This window comes from Cylas formicarius, unplaced genomic scaffold (assembly GCF_029955315.1).
Source record: "Cylas formicarius isolate icCylForm1 unplaced genomic scaffold, icCylForm1.1 PGA_scaffold_6__28_contigs__length_40554024, whole genome shotgun sequence".
Lineage (NCBI taxonomy): Eukaryota > Metazoa > Arthropoda > Insecta > Coleoptera > Brentidae > Cylas > Cylas formicarius.
The window spans coordinates 25,762,461-25,783,676 of NW_026844347.1; the positions used below are offsets into that span (position 1 = coordinate 25,762,461).

General features: G+C 34.5%; 2 protein-coding genes across 7 annotated transcripts in view; one reads left to right on the forward strand and one right to left on the reverse strand.

Annotated features, from left to right (window-relative positions):
- The window catches only part of LOC132704027 (disintegrin and metalloproteinase domain-containing protein 11), a 627,178-nt gene that overhangs the window by 2,509 nt on the left and 603,453 nt on the right, over positions 1–21,216 (forward strand). The gene's annotated exons all lie outside the window — the stretch shown is intronic.
- LOC132703488 (facilitated trehalose transporter Tret1-like) lies at positions 16,268–19,309 on the reverse strand. Its single transcript, XM_060672784.1, has 3 exons — positions 19,097–19,309; positions 17,499–17,719; positions 16,268–17,441 (listed from the first exon to the last, which is right to left on the reverse strand). Exons 1-3 carry the CDS (start codon positions 19,173–19,175, stop codon positions 16,329–16,331), a joined length of 1,413 nt encoding a protein of 470 aa, XP_060528767.1. The 5' UTR covers positions 19,176–19,309; the 3' UTR covers positions 16,268–16,328.

Here is a 21,216-nt window from a genome sequence, read left to right on the forward strand (position 1 = left end):
AATATAGGCAAAGGTGCAAATTTTCGATATTATGAATGAACCTGAAACAACGGTAACTTTACATGGCATACCTGGATTTTTGTATTCAGAAAGTAATTTTAAGACGGGCCGGCTGGTGTTTAAATGACACTTTTGCTTACTTTTTATAAAACTTCTGGGTTCCTCCTGCGTTGGTTTTTGTTGACTGGAACTAGATAACGTTTCGCCAAACACCAAACAACGCAGGAGGAATCTAGAAGTTTTATAAAAAGTATTACAAGTAGCCTCTGGAAGTTTTTTTGAAAAATTGACACTTTTGCTTGTTTAATGGCAAATAACAACTTTTTTTGCGAATAGCGCGCTAGTAAGAGTAAAAATGTTTTAAAACCGGCGCTTTCTTGGAACATTTCGTATATCCTCAGAAAGATGCGAAACACGGAGTAAAATCCGCAACATGTATGGTCTGTCTCAAAGTATATCGCCTTGACAGGTGAGACAGAGCACCAGGCACTTAAGGTGTTTTAAAATAATAGAAATTAAATCTTAAATTATGATTTATTTAGGTATAACAAAATCACATTAGCATTCATAGAAAATATGATCACGAAGAAGAGACACAGGGTAAAACGGGTTGTTCAATCATGCCGCTGATATAAGCCGACACATTGTCGGCATCCAACTGAGTCGCCCCTGTTTTGTCCCTTACCTATGAATGATTTATTGGTTGTTTAGTTTACCCACTTGCAATATATATGAAGGTCGTAATTACATTTTGATGGAGGATCCGTCAAAAGTCAAGACGATGTACTTTGAGACGGACCATACCTATGTTATTGTTTGGACGACCGCGCGAGCCTATTGGTTGTCTCAATTACGAGATGTTGATCGAGAACAATCGAACGCTAAAACTTGGTAAAATGGTTTTTCGGTCTTTTTCAACCTTCTTTGGTCTTTGTGAGTCAATTAAAGCGTGTGAGTGCCTGTATAGTGGTGAATAACCGTGCAGTGCGAAAAACGAAATGTTCCGTTTTTTCGTCTGTAAATAAACAAACCGCGGTGGTTTGCATAGTCGTAGGTAGGAGAAGGAAACGGAAAGAAAAGCAACTGCAGTTGTTTGGGATAGGTATTCCTTATGTTTGGTAATATATAGCGTGGTCCGTAATGAATGACCAAAAACTATCCTAGCATAAACTATGCCTTAATAAAATGTACCTCATTCTGTGAGTGCAAGGTGTTAAAGTTTAGCTCTCCAAATTGTTCTTTCTCGGTGGCTGAAGCCGTTTTTAAAATATCGATATGAAAATTAGGATCCTGTTTTTTTCGAGATTGCAAAATTACATTACATTTTTTCATATAATCTAAATTATAATAGAGTAACGGTTTCTAAGTAAAAAAGGTATACTACATTTATTTCGATAATACATACTGTTTTCGTGATACTTGTATTTTAACAAAAAATCAACAACTAAAAACTGTTAAAAAGTTTCTATGAAGGTTTCCGCGCTCACCATTCGTTTGATTTTGTTGATCTTTCTTTGATTGGTTAGTTGATTGGTTGATTGATTTTTCGGTACCAATACCGTTTTACGAACTTTTATTCAAAATTTCATTTGACAGGGCGCAACAATTAGTCACCCTGTATTATAATGAGCGAGATTTTATAGACGCACTTTTTGATTATTACAATAACCAATTATTTTTTATTCCGTTTTAAAATAATGTGTTCATGGCTAACTTATGAACTGTTTTTAAGCTGGCGATTTGAATTCGAATAAAAACGGTGTGTTTTATCGAGATTAATGTATAAATTTCTACCTCGTACCATCTCCAAAAAGGAGCTCGAGCTATAGTGAGATCACAACTTCGAGAACTAAACTTTTACATTTTATAAATATATATTGTCTCAATATTATTTTCATCGGATTAATCTAGGGTTGTCTTTTGGTTTTCAATGGTACTGCCGCCGGTAGATACTTTATAGGAGGTATAATAATCTATCATTCGGCGCAAAAACTACAACCCCCTTTTTGAATAGGAACAAAAAAGAGATGGTCTGCTTCGACGTGCTCCTGCAAAAGTATATACAAATGGTGCTACCCCCATTTTACGTCGGACTCTTTAATTATCGTGTTTACTTTAGTATAAGGGAACGAGCAAGCCTCAAACACGGTCCGATCCCTTGAAGTCAGCAGCCGCGTGGTGAACCCGCTGGAACTCGACTGAGAGGTTTTAGAGATGACGTTAAAGGGGATCGCGGCCGATGGGGGTGGCGGCGGTGGCGGTAACACGTCTCCCTCAGCGTGATGCGAGCGTTGTTGGCAGCGCGGCGGCAAGTAAGCGTAGAATTCCGGTTACTTTCTGGAGATGCATCAATCAATGTCGGGTGCGGCGGCAACGCGAGGAAAAGGCCTACCTCGGTGAAAGTTATCTCGGTTGCATGTCTACCGCACTCGTGCCCGAACGGCGTCGCGGAAGCCGCTGTGGCAAATGATAGTATTGTTCAAAGGTGTGTTTTCACGACGTCAGCAAGTTCGCGACAAGCATCAATCCGACGTGACGTGCGTGCTGAAAACATGGCGATTCTTTAATTATTTTCAAGAAAAATATATCACATAACTCAGTGGAAAATTAAGAAGGGCACTCGACCTTATCTCGAACAGTAATTTTCGTGAAGACTTGTGGTGAAAAAACTCATGATTAACGCGGCTGGAAAATATTTCCGTCGGGGGTGTAATTCTTCCATTTTGAATCCCATTTTTTAAGAAGTAATCTTATATTACATATTACGTTTTAAAGTATTCATAAATTTGATTTTTGTTTGTCAAACGTAAAGTCGTTGAAAATACTTAAAAAGTTTATTTCAAACACAAAATTTCAAGTTTTCACATTTCCGATATTTTTAGTATTTTTAATATTGTGTGTGCAATACTCATCTAACCAAAAAATATATACATATGTGGATCCGGTACTAATCCCGCCTACAATGTCTACTATTGCCGTTATCGCTTATAGTTTTGCATTTTCAAATAAGAGAAGGGCATAACTTTAAAAATTAATAACATCAAATTCATTACAAATTAAATATCTGAAATAAGGAATCAGATATATTTGACTTGAAAGTTGGACTGTTATAACAATAACTCTAATCATATAAACACGATATGTTCAAAACTGTCCAGAAGATTCTACGTTTAGACGGAGCAGCTTTAGGATTTTCCATTGCTTTTATTTTACGATTAATAGCAGCCACAATTTTTTTTGTAATAGACAAAAATGACTTCATTTTTATCGAATATAGTAGCGTCTTCCAGTTTTTGCTCGATTCGTGTAATCCCTACGCTTCCGAAAGTTGAATGGGTTTCATTTTATTCGTTATGGAATTGGCCATCGACGTTGGACAGATATGCAATATTCAATTACATATATCGAATAAGTATTTATAATGATATGTATATTAAATATAAATGTTGTATTTTAACAGTATAGATATATTATGCTAAATGAACGAAAATTGGGATGTATAATGGCAAGTAAACTGAAAATATTTCCAAAGATGTCAAAAAAATATCTAAATGCGTTTGTTTGTTACAATAAAAGTTGCATATAACTTTTTTGAGAACAAAAATTATTTATAGTGACGTCGCAAAACGCCTTCTAGTGGTGATAAAATCGGAAGTTACTGACATTTATCTTTCAAAATGGCCGAACAACCCCACCACTTCCTCTGAAGAGACAGAACAAAAACCGTTTAACAAAAAAGAATCGAATTTATCTTGGCTATGTGTATTGTCTATGCTATTCTTTACAATTGCTTTTTCAGATAGGACCCAGTGCCCTTCTTAATTGGCGACCTGGTCAGGGCTTATAGTTCGAAAAAAAGGGAAAACCACCATGAGGGACTAAAAACTTTTAATAATTTTTGGTCTTCAATTTAAATTCTAGCAACGGCTTTTTTTTTCAGTAGTTTATTGTAATAAAAAATAGTAAAAAACACGGATAAAAAAAAAACAATAAAATTTATTGAACGGGAATCGCGAAAATAATATTAGTGCTTGGACGAACTCGTGGCAAATTTGTTTCCTTTCAAAAATATTCAGTCCAAACTCCTTACGGATGCAACAGGATTTTTTAAAAAATAAAAATATAAAGTAATTATTATTGAATATGATATCCTAGAAATTATTATAAATTATGAAAAAAACAATTTTTTTTCTTACACCTTTAGCACCCTGTGTCTCGGAAACGATGCTATTGTTAGTGGGAACTGTGGGAACGGCGAAAAGGAATTTTTGCCAACCTTAAAGCTTTGATAACATTGTTCTTATACCACCGTAACTTTAGTTGCACCCGGTTTCCAATATGCACATATTTGTATCTCTATGAATTAGTTGGGAATGGCCCATTACGGTCGACCCTCGTTATATTAGAAATGTTGGCAGCGTGATTATTAACAAGGAATAGTCGAAATATTTCTCATTTCCACGAATAAAAAAAATTGTGATTATATAAGGAAATATTCAAATATTGAATTTAGCTTACTAATCATTACGTATCCAATTTTTGCGCATGCCTTTTCTAAGATGGAGACTTTAATTAATTCTCCAAAGTTTAAAACAATTAAATTCTCTTAAGAACGGGAAATATAAAGAATTACAAAACGGGCTTCCTTCCTATTTCAAATAATCGCAAAATCTGTATAACTATAAAAGTTAGCAGAAGTTACGGAACTTTTCCACCGCTTGAACTTCTTCGTAGTAATCAGCGAATTGGAGCAAAATGAGACGAAACCGGAATAAAAAGACCCATAGAGCTCAAGAAAAGCGAGCGAAACGGTTAGGCCGATTCGATTTCGATACGTTTGGTTTAGCATTTTTATACGCTTGCCGCTGAATTTCAAAAATATATGCCGTCTCAAATCGAAAATATGTCGAAAAAAAAGCAGTGACGCTAGGGTAACGTCACAATGGAAATTTACCAAATTCTTTATCAAAGGCGCTATTGGTATTTAACTCTAAGGGAGGTTTTTGGCGATTCCATAGAAACCATGCCAACTTGAGAAAGCAGGTAATCGGTCCGATCGGCCGACCACATGAATAGTTTGTTCGTTATTACGCGTTGTGTTCATTTTCTTCACAAATTATTCCTTGGTGTATCAAGGACAAATTGTAGTTTAGACTGTACCTATTATAATTTAGATCTAATTCTTAAGTAAAAACCGAATTTCATAAAATGGCAACATTTCTATAGAAGACTATAGGTGTGTACCCACAGACCGTCTTTCACAAAATGTTTCGCTGTCTTGCATTGGCGCATTACGAGAAGGTATTTTAAGAAATTCGACACCACTTACGTTTGGACTAAGGAAGCTTTGAACTATTGGCTGAAAATCCAACATTACTGAAGAAATATCAATGTTATAGCTCGTTAAAATTAGGAAACTTCTTGGGTGTCCTATTTCACCTGGCGTTCAGTTTAATCTTTAGATTCAACAATACCAATTTCATCATTTTAATTATTTTTGGATTTGAGCACAATAAACCAAAATCTTAAAAGTCTTAGAAATATTGGCGTTCATGTTTTTTTTTTCATTTGCAACAACATGGCAAGCAATCCTAATATTGTTTTCAGCTTACCTGGTTTAGAGAACCCAGGATTATTAGATTGTAATAAAATGTTAATACCTAATTACTAATGACACCTATAAAATAAGTTTTCCTGTCATAATAAAATCGACCTCACTAAATTTCCTAAAAATACTTATTTTTGGCAGATAAATGCGAATGGATCTAATTTATTTCAGTTTTTAAATTTCAAGAACTATTTGATTCGTTTCTACTGTTCTCTAACAATTCTTAAGAGATTAAGTATACAAACGATACAGTGCTTGGAAATATCTGCTGAGTCGAGTTTGGATAATTATCGGTTATTTTGTCGCAGCGCCAGTCGTTGGCTAAATTGCGAAATTGCCGCTGGATTTTGCGCAGAATTTTTGGAACGACTTGTCTAGTTTGCCGCATTGGCCTTCGCTGTAATTAACTGGGACAATATATGCCAGCACCTAATTTCGGTTATTCGATCCGATCACCTTTGCGCAAAATTAATGTATTTTGAATAAATCATCCAAAAATAAAAAAGGTTATCAGCAAATTGGCCATCGGCCAATATAAAAAAGCACAATTTAAAAATTATTGTTATAATGTATTGGGATCTATTCTTTTTCTTTTAAATGTGAATGAGCTTCCGGATGAATTCGCTTCGGGGCTCCTCTGTCAGTACGCTGATGATACATCGCTTGTGGTTCGATATGTCTCTGGTTAGTCAATCTGTGTGGATGGAAGAGTGCCGCAAACAAAGCCATCTCAGGTTGCACTCAGATAAAACAGGTCTCGTTGTTTTTTGAGAAGTTATCTTTTAAAAGCTTTTCTTTATATGTGAGCGGCAAACCAATTACAGAGCATCAGAACTATCTATTTTTGCTTGTGTCCAGTTTCGGATCTCACATGGGTCATTGAGATTTTTTTAAGCATTTAAGTCCCAGAAAAGAATTATTAGATGCATTCGCAAGCTGCATCCCAGGACTTCCTGTGAGTCGTATTTTAACCCTCTGGTCATCCTTAACGTTCCTTCTTTGTGTCTGCTGGATATGTTTCTGAAGAAAAATCCTAGTACTTTATAAGAACCTACCTACTTAGTCTCACTTTTATTCTAACTCAGTCACGACTGTCACCAGAAACAATCAACAGAAAATGGCTGGATTCAGTATCCCTGTATACTCAACTTTTGTAAAAGAGGTCCTTATTATCGGACGGTAAGGACATACTTGCTTAATTGTTATTTGACTTTCAGTTGTAATGGTATGCATATTGTTAATTATCCTGTCTTTTCATTGTTCATACACTTTTACCATTTTAGGAAATCCTACTAGGATATATTTTTTAATTGTTTCTAATGTTGCAAATCCTTAATTACGCTAGGCCAAGTGCTACTTCCGCGATGTTTGCAATGCTGCAATATTGCTATTATTAATATCCTATATATTTCTGTTTGTGGTCGTTCCTCCAAGAAATATTGCAATTGTAAATGTCTGTAGATAGGCAAAGGTATCACTAAGTAAAAAGAATAAGTAATTATCTCTCCTAAAATATTTCGAATTTGAAGCACTATGATATATCGTATATCGTGTCCTGTTCTACCATTTTTGTGGATTTTTAGTAATATCAATTTTATTAATCATACTAATACAAATACCTTAACCTGGAGCTATTTATCGAGCCATGGTTGTAAGATGAACTGGTACATTTACGGTAACTTTAAATACTTAATCAGGCTGTTTTCATAAAATTACTTTTTTGTTAATACTAAATAATATCTTGGTAACCCCGAATTGGAGCTTGTTTCTACTTGTAAGGAATAAGTTAAGATTCCTATTTCATCATTTCTTATCGTTAGTTTTTTTTTTAATTCTGATAATTCTGTTGAAGAGATAAATTCGAAATTTCTTTTATTAATTTCAATGTTGCATTTAATTTAAGTTTCTACGTGGAAACTGGAAACAAACCGGAACAATGACAAATCCATCTAAACTATATACATTCACATAACAGGTAATACTCAAAATCCAAGCTTATTTAAATAATTCGTTAAGATTCGCTTTCTTTTTTCATCATAGGATATGATTTCCGACATATAAAATGTATTTTTAACTTATTTTTTCCCCAAACTCAAGTTAAGGTGCCCCTCGAATATTGCCTTTTTTAAAATTAAAATCATATTTCTAATAGATCATAGTAGTCAGTAGTTATGATCAGTAAAGAGTAAGTTAATAGGATATTACGGAGCAAGTTTGATTAACGTCATATGCTTACAAAACCGAACGCATGGCATTCACCGTCACAAATGTCAAACTTCTATTCCAAAATTAATTGAAAACTTTCGATGGCTCCCAAACCCGTGGTTATAAGCCAGACACGTCGGAAGTGTCTCGCAACTATGGGTAGAGAATGTTTTAAAGTGACATTTTTCGCACGCTTCATCTGTGCATACTTGGGCACTTTAGAGTAAGGAGTAGAAAACGTATTTTCAACATTTCGCAGCTACTGACATACTAATAGTTTTCTCAGCTAACTTAGAGATACCGATGTTTAAGTTTTTAGAAACAATTTCTTTTATAAATGGGATACCAGGAATGCAAAAATTCGTCACGTAAAATATAAAAAGATCGACCTCATTGCCTTTTGGACGATGATTAAAATGCGCAAATAGTTCTGGGCAGTTTGTAAATAGATTTACAGGGTCGTGTACATTTTACCACCCAAATTTAGGAGGTGCTGCGCCTTGCGATGATTGCTAGTTTATCGATATAATTCTGACAGACAAAAAAGTGTCAGTTCCATTCAAATATTCGAATATTGATGAGGCGCGTAAAGCCGTTTAAAATCAACGTCCGCTACAATCGAATTGTTTAATAAATAAAACCGCGCTGGCCTTTCAAAATACGCGCAATTTGTAATCCCCAGGTCGCGTCGCTGTCCAATTTAATACGACCAGCTTGAAAGGGACCCCGTCTACCGATAATAAAATGTAAAATTTCATTGTGCCCCGAACTATTGCAATGTTACCCGCCGGCTCATCATATTTCAATTATTTTCTGTGTAAATGCGATTTTAATTGAGATATAAAATAGCGCTGTGTAAACAGTTACTAAATTGTTCTACCGATCCCGTGTAAAAACTCGTTTTGATTTATCATGAGTATGCCGCTTTCACAAAGTCATGTAGCCATAAAATGGTAAATGAAGTAGTTAAGGGGAACCTAATATTCAGACTATTTATTCTTCATATTGTCACAGTCTATTGGCCATGACTGGTGCGTAGTTCCGGAGAGAGCTGTGTATATGTGTATAATTAAAGAATATAATTATATACAAAGAATATATGTTTGCTGGAATTTAAAAATAGGCCCCAAATTCTAAAAGGGCCAACCAACGGATGCTTTTTACAAAACTTCTGGATTCCTCCTACGTCGGTTTTTGCTTAATCGAAATTGCTGACATTTCTCCAATCATCCTGTTGGCTTCTTCAGACTGAAACTATTATTTCAGTCAAGCTCTGAAGAAGCCCACAGGATGATTGGCGAAACGTCAGCAATTTCGACTAAGCAAAACCCGACGCAGGAGGAATCCAGAAATTTTCTAAAAAGCATTACAATAGCCTGTGGAAGTTTCTTTTAAAAACTAATTAAAGAACTTGGTTTCCCCTTTCACATAATATCTTCCAGTTAGGTTGGTTTGGTAGTATATATATATATATATATATATATATATATATATATATATATATATATATATATATATATATATATATATATATATATATATATATATATATATATATATATATATATATATATATATATATATATATATATATATATATATATATATATATATATATATATATATATGATGACACTATATTCCGGGATATCATCCGTTCGCTCGTTGAACTCCGACTGGAATCCTGCATCCGACTGGAATCCTGCAAATCTTGCATCCGACTGGAATCCTGCAGACGTTTCGCCAAAATCTCACTTGGCATCTTCAATGCTCGCGCTCCGAAAACACTTCGAACACTGGGAGGTTATCGGCGGTGCGTGCGGTATTTATACTCTGCGCCGGAGATGGTAACGGTGCTGCTTGTGCGTGGGGGGAGGTGGCTCCGCCCCCTGAATTGTCGCGTTGTTAATTTCGCCCGATCGTAGTTGCGATGTCCCCGTTGGCTGCTGCGCATCGCTCTGCTGTTTGATTATCGTTCTCCACGTGTTGGATAAATGCAGAGCGTCGTCTCTCGTATTGAGGTGTCCGGACTTTTCTATTTCGATGGCCTCTCGTATAATCCTAGTCCTAAAATCAGGAATATTAGCTATTTGTTTGCAAGTGCCGAAATCAATTTTATGGCCTGTCTGATGTTGGTGCTGAAACAAAGCAGATGTTGTTTGTTTGTTTCTTATGGCTAAACGATGTTCCTCGAGCCTGGCTGAAATCCTTCTGTTGGTCTGTCCCACATACGTCAGGCCGCACGATCCGCATGCTACACTGTATACTCCTTGGTTTTCCAGAGTAATTTTTTGTTTTGGGTTTCTTAGTATTGCTCCGATGGTATGGTCAGGTTTGTATGCCGTTGATATGTTGTGTTTCCGTAATATTCGGCCGATTTTGTCAGTAACCCCCTTGATGATATCCCGGAATATAGTGTCATCACATTTTTCCATCCGTGAATCAATACGTGAGAATATATATATATATATATATATATATATATATATATATATATATATATATATATATATATGTTTTTCAATTTACAAATAGCACGCTTCTAATGCTTTAATAATAGTCTTAGTATGATGCCTCTTGAAAATGGCGATGCCAAACCTAGATACAAACGCGTACGTCATCCCAAAATGAGTCCAGCAAATGACTTTTATTTTATAATTCTGGTTTTCATTTTAGTTAATTCATACAAAAATGCTTTCTTAATGAGATTTCATTTCTTGTTAGAACATCTTTGTGAAAGAAGGCGTCGAGGAACCTACTTCAGATCTTAATGGGTAAAGCGGATGAAAATCTAAAAATAAAATTTCCTTTTTATTAAAAGCGTTTTCCGGAGAAGCGCGGCGAAGAAGTAACAAAACACGTAGTAAGTTATTAATAGACATATTTTTATATCGGACTATCAAAATATCGAGCAATAAATAGTGGTGCGGTTTCAATGGAGATAGCTTTTTAAAACTAGCGAGAAAATCTTCAAGATTTGGAGTAATTGGCAGACAACGCTTGACATTTTTGATTTTTAAATAACTACGACAGATAAATAAACGCGTATGTTTGCGTTGCCTTCAATGTTAAGAGATACTGTATTTTTAAAGAAAGAGGTTATATCTTCGTAATATATAACTGATATCTTCAATAAAATAAATATGTACCAAAGATTAAAAACCGATCTTCCAAAAGCAAATTGAAATATCTCAGAGGTATCGATAAAATAGTATATTATACAACAAGTGCGGTAAATAGAACAACTGGCTGAACTTATCAATTGGGACGAAGGATCTAAAATCTACAAAAAATCGATTGAAGGGTCATGCCAAAAAATGGTTTGAGAACTTGCCTTTATATCAGTTCATCTGGCAGGAATTATTAATCCGGGTTATTCCTGGACACGAAGACTTTGGATTGCTCTTAAGAAAACTGGTCGGAGGGACCGAAAAGGTTTGGTGAGAGTTGGGAGCAATTTTACTTTGAGAAAATGGAACTTCTCAACGCCTGGGATATACAAGACAAAAGAGCAATGTCTTGTATAATCGATTCTATCCCCGACCGTACTATACAGGCTGGAACGAGGGCTGGAAGGTATGAAACTCCAGATTGTATTGTCTGTATGCTGAATATGTTTCCACTCTCACAAATGAAGGTGTACAAAGCATCATGTTTTGAAATTGAAGGTAATGGGGTAGACCAAAATCCAACTGGGGTTGGTCCTAACTGGTACTATTCTAGTATAAAGACAGTAATGCATTAAAAAACAATAGGGATACTAATTATTCGTGTGTTTTCTAGAAGAATTTTATTAACCACATATTATACAATAATAATACAATTGCAGGATGTCAATATAAGGTAAAATACAAAAATGTAAAAAATATAAAGGTGTAAAAAAAAACGTATTTTATAAATAACACAATAGTGAACAATAACAAATGTAAAGGTCAACAACACTAACACGGAGTATAAAAATCGTACAGAAAGTGCAAGATAGTATGCTAAGATCTTCACACATTTCAGTAAGCCAAGGATTTTAATTTTATTTTTTTATTCTGTTGGAGTACTAGTCCGCACTATAGAAACAATTTTCAATAAGCAACACTTTAATATTTGTTTTGAACACCTCAAAAGTCATATGTGTGTATCTATCTGGCAGCATATTGTACAAGTTAATGTTTAAAGAATTTTTGTCTGATGTAACAAGTAGGTGCTTTGGAACTCTTATAAGATTTTTTGCACGTGTTGAATAACTATGAGACACACCTTCAAATATATTAGTATGTTTCTTAATTTCTAAAACATTGTGAAGAATATAGATACAGGGCAGTGTCATTCTTATATTTTTTAAAATATGGAGCACAGTGTTCATTGTACTTAGCCCCAGTAAGAATTCTTTTCTCTATCCTGAATATTTGAACAGCATTGACAGAGTTTCCCCATAATCTTGTGTCATATGATATGTGGGAATAAAATAAAGCATAATACACTGTCATTAGGACACAAGGACGAATAAACTGGAAGTTAGTTTTCGCTTATGAGATAAAATATGATCTTTCCAGTCAAGTCTACTATCAAGTGTAATGCCAAGTAATTTAGCCGACTGCCGTTCGCCGTTGTTGTATTTATCTAGCGAAAAGAATATTTGTTGTGTTTTGTTCGTATTCAATTACAAATAATTGTTTTTAAATCAATTGTTCGCATTACTCTCCAGTTGCCCAATAATGTTGTGCAGGTCATTCCAATTCGGACCATATAAGGTAAAACTGCCATCGTCCGCAAATAAAGCACACTTGACAGATCCCAAAAAACGGCATAGATCAGCCACATACACTATAAAAAATACAGGGCCTAGTATGGACTGGAGACCTTCACCAAAGAGGATTTACGTCTGTCATCGCCCACAAACTGTTCCCTGTCTAATAAATAAGATCCTGTTAACCGCGAAATCCATACCTAAACAGCGTCTGTTTAAGAAGATCGTGCGAGATACAGTCGATTTCCAGTCTCAAGGCCCACCACCACATCTCCCATAACCTTACTTATCGCTTGAATGGTAGAGCGCCCCTCCCTAAATCCAAACTGCTCATTCCCAAAGATATCCTGCTGCTCAAAAAAATTAACTATTTGTGGTTTTATAACCCTTTCAAATATCTTACCGATATGTGGCACTATGGATATGGGGCGATAGTCTCCGGGATTGTTAATTAAAGATTGGAATAACTTTAGTAATTTTTAAAGCATATGGAAAAATGCCATATTGAATGCACTTATTTAAAAAAAAGGTAAGTGGAATTACCAGAACATCAATAAAGTTTTTTTAGTAAATTGACATCGATTTCATAAGCGTCAGAGCAACTAGGGTTTCTTAGACTGAGAATAGATGCTTTTACCTCTAATTCAGTAACAAAATTAAGTGCAAAAGAACTTTCATTAAAAGGTATTTGACTAATTAAACCACTTTGAAAATCCGTATCAATATCAAGCAGCAGCAAGATATTATCAGCAATGGTCGAAAAAGAATTGTTAAACTCGTCACTGGTGACGTTTAAGTTATTGAATTTTTTTATATAATTACGTTCATAGTTAATGAGTCTCTATATGTCCTTGGGCCTGTTATCGGAATTTAATATGTTTTTTAGTTGTTTTTATCTCGTTCTTGTAATGCTTTTCAATGTTTTTATATCTGTGTATATCTGCGTTTGTTTTTGAGACCAAACTTATAGTTTGAGCAGCCTGGACTCGACTTATGAGTTGTTTTAGATCTTGCGTAAACCAGTTTACAGGCGATTTTTTAAACTGACATTTTTTTAGAGGGAAGTTTGGATGTTGTGTAACAAAAAATGTGGCATAACATTGACGTCCTCAGAACTAGAAAAGTTGTACCAATCAAGGGACAAAAGGGAGCTTATAGTTTTTTCAACACTGGCACGTGAAACGAATGGTTTAGTGTGTTTTTTTTGTGTACTCCAGGACAATCGAAAATTCTCCAAAGAGAACGTGGTGAAGAGTTGCCTGGCCGACTGTAAACATATAACTGTGAACAAGGTGGAAAATAAAAGAGCCAAATAATATAAGCATTTCGTAAATCCGCCAAACTACTTATTATAACATATTTTTAAAACAATATAACAATTCTTATTATTTGCAACTGTTTCATCAAATTACTTCCAAAATTGATTTTTATTGCATAAAAAGTATAGAAAAGTGAATGGAAACAAGTTGATCCTTTACCCAAATGCATTTCAGAAATTTGGTTGCAAACAAAACAAATGCATAAAAAAAAGGGATGCAGATGGAACGGTGGATATTAATAAGCTCCAGAATCTTTTCTCAGACTTAAATAATCCAAGGTCGTGTCCCGGAAATATCCTTTAATAAACTAGTAAAGCAGCATGAAAGTCTAAAAAAAACTTTAGATGATTTATCGTGTGTTGCACTTTCAAACCTGTTAGCTCGGGTTTTAACACATTTTCTGTGAAGACTGGCACTATATATTAATTTTTTGCCAATCCTACTTGGCTTGCGACATCTTAAAAACCTGAAGTAACCAACACGAAAAGTAATATAACGGAAATGTTTTGAATTCAATATTGTCAAACTTGGTACTTCTTCTACGTCTTACATTTACCACTTATTATATGTGCTAAAGAAGAGTATCAAAGGAGAGCAAATACGAAAGATACCAAATAGCGACATGAAACTGACGTTTCTCGTCCCATCTGTATTCGGTGTCAGCGATCAGCGAACACTGCGTTTCTTAGCTCAGTTCTTCGAGAGAATGTGAGTTCTTTAAACTATCCTAGACGTACAGAGGAAAAATGTATAACATTCATCCTATCGTGCCTACGTGCTCAATAATCGCGACGACGATGCGAGTTATCAAATCGACCACCATTGCCAAAATGGAAATTGCCAATCTTGTGGAAAAGCGCGCATTTTCAACCCCATCCATCCGTGTGGTTCGAAACTGCGACAAACAAATGCGGGGCGGCGCAATTTTGCAGGCCTCGAATCGGCGACCCCTTCTCCACAGGGACCTGCAGCTAGCGGCAGCATCCAGCTCTCGGAAATTTATACCTTAGTCACGTAAACTCAAAATCAATATGAAATATAAATGTTGAATTGGATGCATACGTATTACGTAAGTGCGCTTCGATGTGACCTATATCACGTATTATTGTCTGTGATGGAAACGTTTTCGTTCACGTATTATTAGAGACCTCCCTTTGTCCACGGCTTTGTACCTAATATGCCAGATTTATCACTTTTGCCGTCGCTTACTCAGGATAAGAATACCTAGTGTTTCTGATAATAGCATGGATCTGAATAATTGGATATTTTACAAACTGTTTAATATCTATAAAATTAGTAAACCGTGGTCAAGAAAAAATTAAGTGACTGCCTTCTGTTTGTAGTAGTAGAAAGTTGGTTGTGAATTATGCGAATTATAAATAATAATAATAATAATAATAAAGTTATACTGTAAAGTTGTGGAACTGACATTTAAAATATTACAATATATGATTCTCTCAAGGCGCAGTTTATTCACAAATGATGATATGACGGCCCTAAAAAATGTAAATGTGTAGGTAGTTATTATATTTGTCTAAAAGTTACCAGCTATAAAATATTGACCAATATATCATTTTAATTTTTCACTTTAACACGCTATATCCTTTTTTCTTTGGGACTAAAAGGCTAAAGACTAAGACTAAAAGAGCAAAATAATTTAAGCATTAAGTATTTCGAAAATCATCCAATCTATTTAGTATATCCTATTTTTATAACAATATAACAATTCTTATTATTTGCAACTGTGGTCATCAAACTTGATTTTTATTGCATAAAAGCTAATGAATATGTTTTAAACTCCTAGGTATTATGACAAGTCCCATCCACATTTCACAAGTTAAACATTTGAGTAAGTAGTTAAACAGTTTAACGTAAAACTGTTTTTTGGATGTTTTACCTTATTCAAGTTCATATTAGCGAAAATTAATTTCGTAACTTCGGAATATCGTGACTATAATATACTGCAACTTGTTTTACTCTTTACGAGTAGCCTGTTTTGTTGATAAGAACGTTACCTACTAAAAATGTCTTAAAGGTTTTATTATATATATATATATATATATATATATATATATATATATATATATATATATATATATATATATATATATATATATATATATATATATATACATTAAGTAACTCCTCGAGACTTTAGAGTTTTCGTAGAGATTGCAAGGATATTTATCAAGCGAATGTTGCTGCAGTGGTGGAATCCCAAAGGATCACAGCCCGCCAAGATTCTCATATACATATACAAGTATATTTATTACCACAAATATAAATGATGAGGAATGGATATTGTAAAATATCTTAGTCAGACAAAGATCTTACGGGTATCTCTACCGAATCTGACCCAAAAAATAAAAAAATCAAGAAAAGATAAATAGGAGCATGTATTTAGAAAGCAAGATGAAAAATATCACAGTCATATAAACGATTCCTTTTCACGGTGTCAAGCAGTCGATTTAGGCGTATCCTTCATCCCCTTGAGCTCCCGCTGTATGGTTTCCAGAGATTTTCCCTGCGTTTCCACCATAACGAAGTGGTAAAACAGCGTCCCGAAAAAGGTAATTATCCCGAAACAATAGAACGGAACAGCCAGTCCCAGGTTATCCGCGGTATATTGGTAAAACTTGGTCGTGGAGATCACGCATGTGCTGAACACCACCGACCCTATGAACATAGCTTTGGATTTTATGCTAGTGGAGTAGATTTCTCCTATGAAAATGTTGGCACCCACTCCGATTCCAGCCATGAAGGCGAAATTGAAAATGATCATTATAAGCAGGGGAAGCCATGAACAGGACGATACATCAACTGACGTATAGTCTCTGATGGTCAAGAAAATTGCTTGGCTAAATAGGGATAGAGAAACAAACGCGGAAGAAACTGTGAACAACGTTTTCCTGCGAATACGGTCAATGTAAAAGCAAGACAAGAAAACGGTGGCTATTAAAATTATTAAGATAATCGTGGAACCCAGGGTTGGGTCTATATTCGTCGACTGGGCGATTAGGATTTGGTTGTAAGACGCAAACGCTACAGCTCCGCTGAATAAACCGAAAAACCTCATGCATACCACCATTATTAAAGCCCTTCTGTTGGAATCTATAAAGAATAAGTCTTTGAATGTTCCTCTTTCCGACATCTGCCGTTCTACATCGGCCGTTAGCTGCTTCAACTCTTTCTCCACATTGTGTTGTCGTCGCAAAATCTGCAAAGATTCTCTTGCTTTTTCGACGTCTTTGTTCATTAAGTGAAAATATGGTGTCTCTGGCATGATACTGAATATCAATAGGAAGAATATGGGGAACGCGAGGCAAACCAGAGCGGTGGCATGGATATCCATGAAAGATCCCACCAAATTGATGACCAAGAGACCGATACTAATTGATGAACATATGAAAGAACCTAAAATTCCTCGTACTTCTGGTTCGGCGACTTCCGCTATATAGCCAGGCACCACCGTAAATGAAGCACCTTCGCCCATACCACCCAACACTCTTGCGATGTAGAGGAGGTACTTTCCGTAAGACGAGAAGAATATAAGACCAAAGGACAGAATCTGGAATTGAACATTACTTTAGGATTCTAGATAGGAGACACTCCTAGCTCCATTTACCTGTGGTATCGAGATAGTCAACAAAGCCTTCTTTCTTCCAATCTTGTCTAAAAGATAAGACCATATGAAACCACCAATTACGTGTCCCATCGGTCCAATTATGGTAATGTACGAGCCTTCCTCTTCATTAACTTCGAATGGGTACTCGTCAGAAAATATTTTGGTTAACGATGGAGCAGGCCATCCCTGGTACAGACCGGACGTGAAGAGAACGACAGTGGCTGTAATGAAATAGAGTATTAGACCAACTGCAGTACCACTGGAAAGAAATTGGAGATTTATTTTCGGAGAATAGGATATGGAAATAATAATTTATATTTTGCATTTACAATCGACGATTAGGAGTTAACGCTCTTATCTAAATTATTACGTGACTACGCATAATAATAATTGTAGATTATACTTAGTGTTGCTAATGATCATTCATGTGTTTGAATTCTGCAAATACTGGCTGTCCTGAAACTGGTGTTAAATATTTGCATTACGTATTAGCTCATTATTATTTAAACTGGAGATAAAAATATATTTTTTAGAAGAGTTGTCGAGTGAAAATATGTATTCGTAATGTAAATATGTAAATTATTATTAGTTATTATTAAGTTTTGAAACTACGTCCATTGAAATTTACCAAATTAAGAAATAAATGAACGCAGATGATGAATAATAAGTAATACTAGATCAAAACAATTTAAAAAATGAAAATTTAGTCACAAGAAACAAGCCTGGATTTTTTTCCCGTCTCTGACTCTTGTGTCTTAAACAGGGTCTTAGTTTTTAATTGAATTGTTCAAAATTAACCTGATCATGTTTCATATAAAATCAGAAAAATTCAGGCAACTGTCTATACTTTTTTCATTTTTTGCACCTTTTTAGCACACCACAGTTTATTGCACAATATAGTAACGAATTGCAGCCATAAAGAGTAATCTTTATATTTTAATTATGATAATAATTTATCTGTTATTTATGGAATCGAAGTCTCCAATTTTTAATTAGCTGTATTTCATGTTATCACCACACAGTTTGAGAAATGTCCGTATTAATTTTTAGCATTTAAAAATAAGTAATAAAACTTAATATTAAACTTTCATAAACCACCGCGATCGGCAGCGTCCAATTAAATTATTTGTTGATAATTTTAATTCCAACAATTTTAATTCGTCAAACATTTCAATTCATCAAATATATAAATTCTCTTTGTTTTATGTTGCATGAATGTGATTGTTTGTTGAAAATGTACGTTGCAGAACTTTTGATATAATGTTTGATTTTATATTAATAATTATTTAAAAAACAATGAAATTAATCTTAATGAAAGATTGTTTTATTATAATTGTTCCAAATTCATAAAATTTGTTTTAAAAAATACATATAGAATAAAGAAACATATTATTTGTTGGATTTAAAAGGTTTCTTTACAAATTAAGGCTCGTTATTCATTTTCTTCGAACATTTAAATGTAACTTTCCTTTTCCTTGGAATTGAAATATAGGCCCTATTTGATTAAAATTGTTCCATTAAAGAGTAAAACGGCAAAGGGAAAGTACCTTTTAATTAACAGAAATGTTTTTAAATGAATCTATCAATCTAAAACTTACCACTTAACACAGCAAGATATTGCGTTAATTTGCCCCCGTCATCTTTTTCTTGCATCCTTCCCCCTAAAACCCACTTCATTGTTGTAATTTAGCGGGCGTTTTTCAGATAAAGTTGGTGCCCATCTATGTGGGTCGGAGGAGCGGCGACGCAACCAAAACGTTTGAAAAAATTTGACTCGTGAGCGCAAAACATTCGCTTTAAATATGAAGAGCGAAAGATAATCGCTACGCTTGTTTACACTTGGATTCATATTTTGGCACTGCCAGCGCTATCACTCTGCTTATTTAAATTTTAAACTATCGTGTCTTAACAATAACAATGTTCCGAACGGATTTCATGTACGTGACTTCATTTAATATGGGATGGGACTAGATACCGATTTATGAAATATTAATTTAAAATTTGTTTTGGTTAGAATTAATTAATGAATATGGTAGCGTTAATTGATATTAAATACGAATGTGTTGCAGCTGCTTTGTTGCAACTTTACACTGTGGGAACACAGCAAATTTCATCAAGAGTCTGTCAGATATACACCGGAAATATTGTGTGTTTTTTTAAATAAGCAAAAATTTGAAAATTTCGACTATCCGACTAAATACTTTCAATTCCTGGGAAAATTATTGCAGTTCTTTAGTTGCTCAATATTTATAATTGGTAAAAGGGGAGACATTTTTTTAAATGTGTCCTGACCACAAAAAATTCAACAAAATAATAATTGAATCATTTTAATGTGTGTTATCTTAAATAGCGTTTTTATTGTATTTATTGAAATCTGTTAGACAATGTTGATGTTTATTATACAAATGTTGATGTTTATTATACAAATATTTGCATGTTTTTTAAACTTCCAGGCAGATTCGAAGAAAATGAATGCAGAATGCTGTTGATATATAAACAAACATTTTACATTTTCCAAATGAACTTCCGCAGGATACTATACAATATTTACAAATCTCGATTTCTCCTGCATTATTTGTTTATAAATCAATCATCATGTTGGCTTCTTCAGAGATTAACTGAAACTTAGTTAACTCAGCCAACAGGATGATTGACGAAACATGCGCAAGTTTGATGTAGGAGAAATCCAGAAGATTTGTAAATAGTAAACATGTTATAGTGTATTATGCAACAAGTGCGGTAAACGACATTTGACTCACGAGTTTATTTCACGCGAGCGGAGCGAGTTTTTAATAAACGAGTGAGTTAAAAAGTTTACCGAACGTGTTGCATACTATACTTTTTTCTACTCCCGTCTGTAAAATACCTAATTACACACCGATCTAGCCTGCGGTAAGCGTCACTTTACCACGACAGTTTCGTTTCCCACGAATCCGAGCCACTTCGGACATTTCCGGGATTTTACCGCACTGGTTTGGGAGCAATCGGACGTTTTCGGAGATATTTCCCACGCTTTGAATTTTGACGTTTGACGGTCATGTCAGTGAATGTATTTGTGTTGTTTTGCGAAAATGTACCCAAAAACTAACGGTCGTAGAAAAATATTTTAAATGTCTCTTTATTCCATCCATTTTTAAACGCTTTAAACATTTAATATAAATAATGTACAACAGTTAAAATAAAACAATATTTTATTATTTTTAATGTTTGTTGAATTATTATTACATAATTTTTTCTACTCCCTTTCCCAATTATGGACGAATCTAGAGTGCGCAACGTGTCATTTTTCCATGTCAGTTTCGTTTCACACATATCCGAGTCACTTCGGCCCTTTCCGGTATTTTACCGCACGAGTTTAGGAGCAATCGGATGTTTTTGGTGTTGTTTTGTAAAAAATTACCCAGATACTAATGGTCGTAGAAAAAGTTTGGTATGCAACACATTTGGTAATTTTTTTATGTCACTCAGTTTATTAAGCACGTGCAAGTGCCGTTTTCTACACTCGCTGCATAATATTGACGAATTAGAATGGAATAGCATTAACACCCTCCACTCCCCTCAGTTTTTGAAACAACAACTTGAAATGTTCAGAGGGTGAAGCATGGATTTAATTGGCACTTAAATATAAAAATCTGTTAAAAGCTACAATTTCGTATTAAGAATGAGAAATTACAAAAAAATTATCCTTAATTTAATCGAAATTTTGGACAAAATTAAT

What these genes read in the sequence shown, in the direction of transcription:
- LOC132703488 (XM_060672784.1), bottom strand. Translation starts at nt 19,175, where the DNA reads ATGAAGTGGGTTTTAGGGGGAAGGATGCAAGAAAAAGATGACGGGGGC. An exon ending in ATATCTTGCTGTGTTAAGTG is followed by an intron (nt 17,720 to 19,096) that starts GTAAGTTTTAGA and finishes ATTTCATTACAG; the next exon opens with CCACTGTCGTTCTCTTCACG. An exon ending in TGACTATCTCGATACCACAG is followed by an intron (nt 17,442 to 17,498) that starts GTAAATGGAGCT and finishes GTTCAATTCCAG; the next exon opens with ATTCTGTCCTTTGGTCTTAT.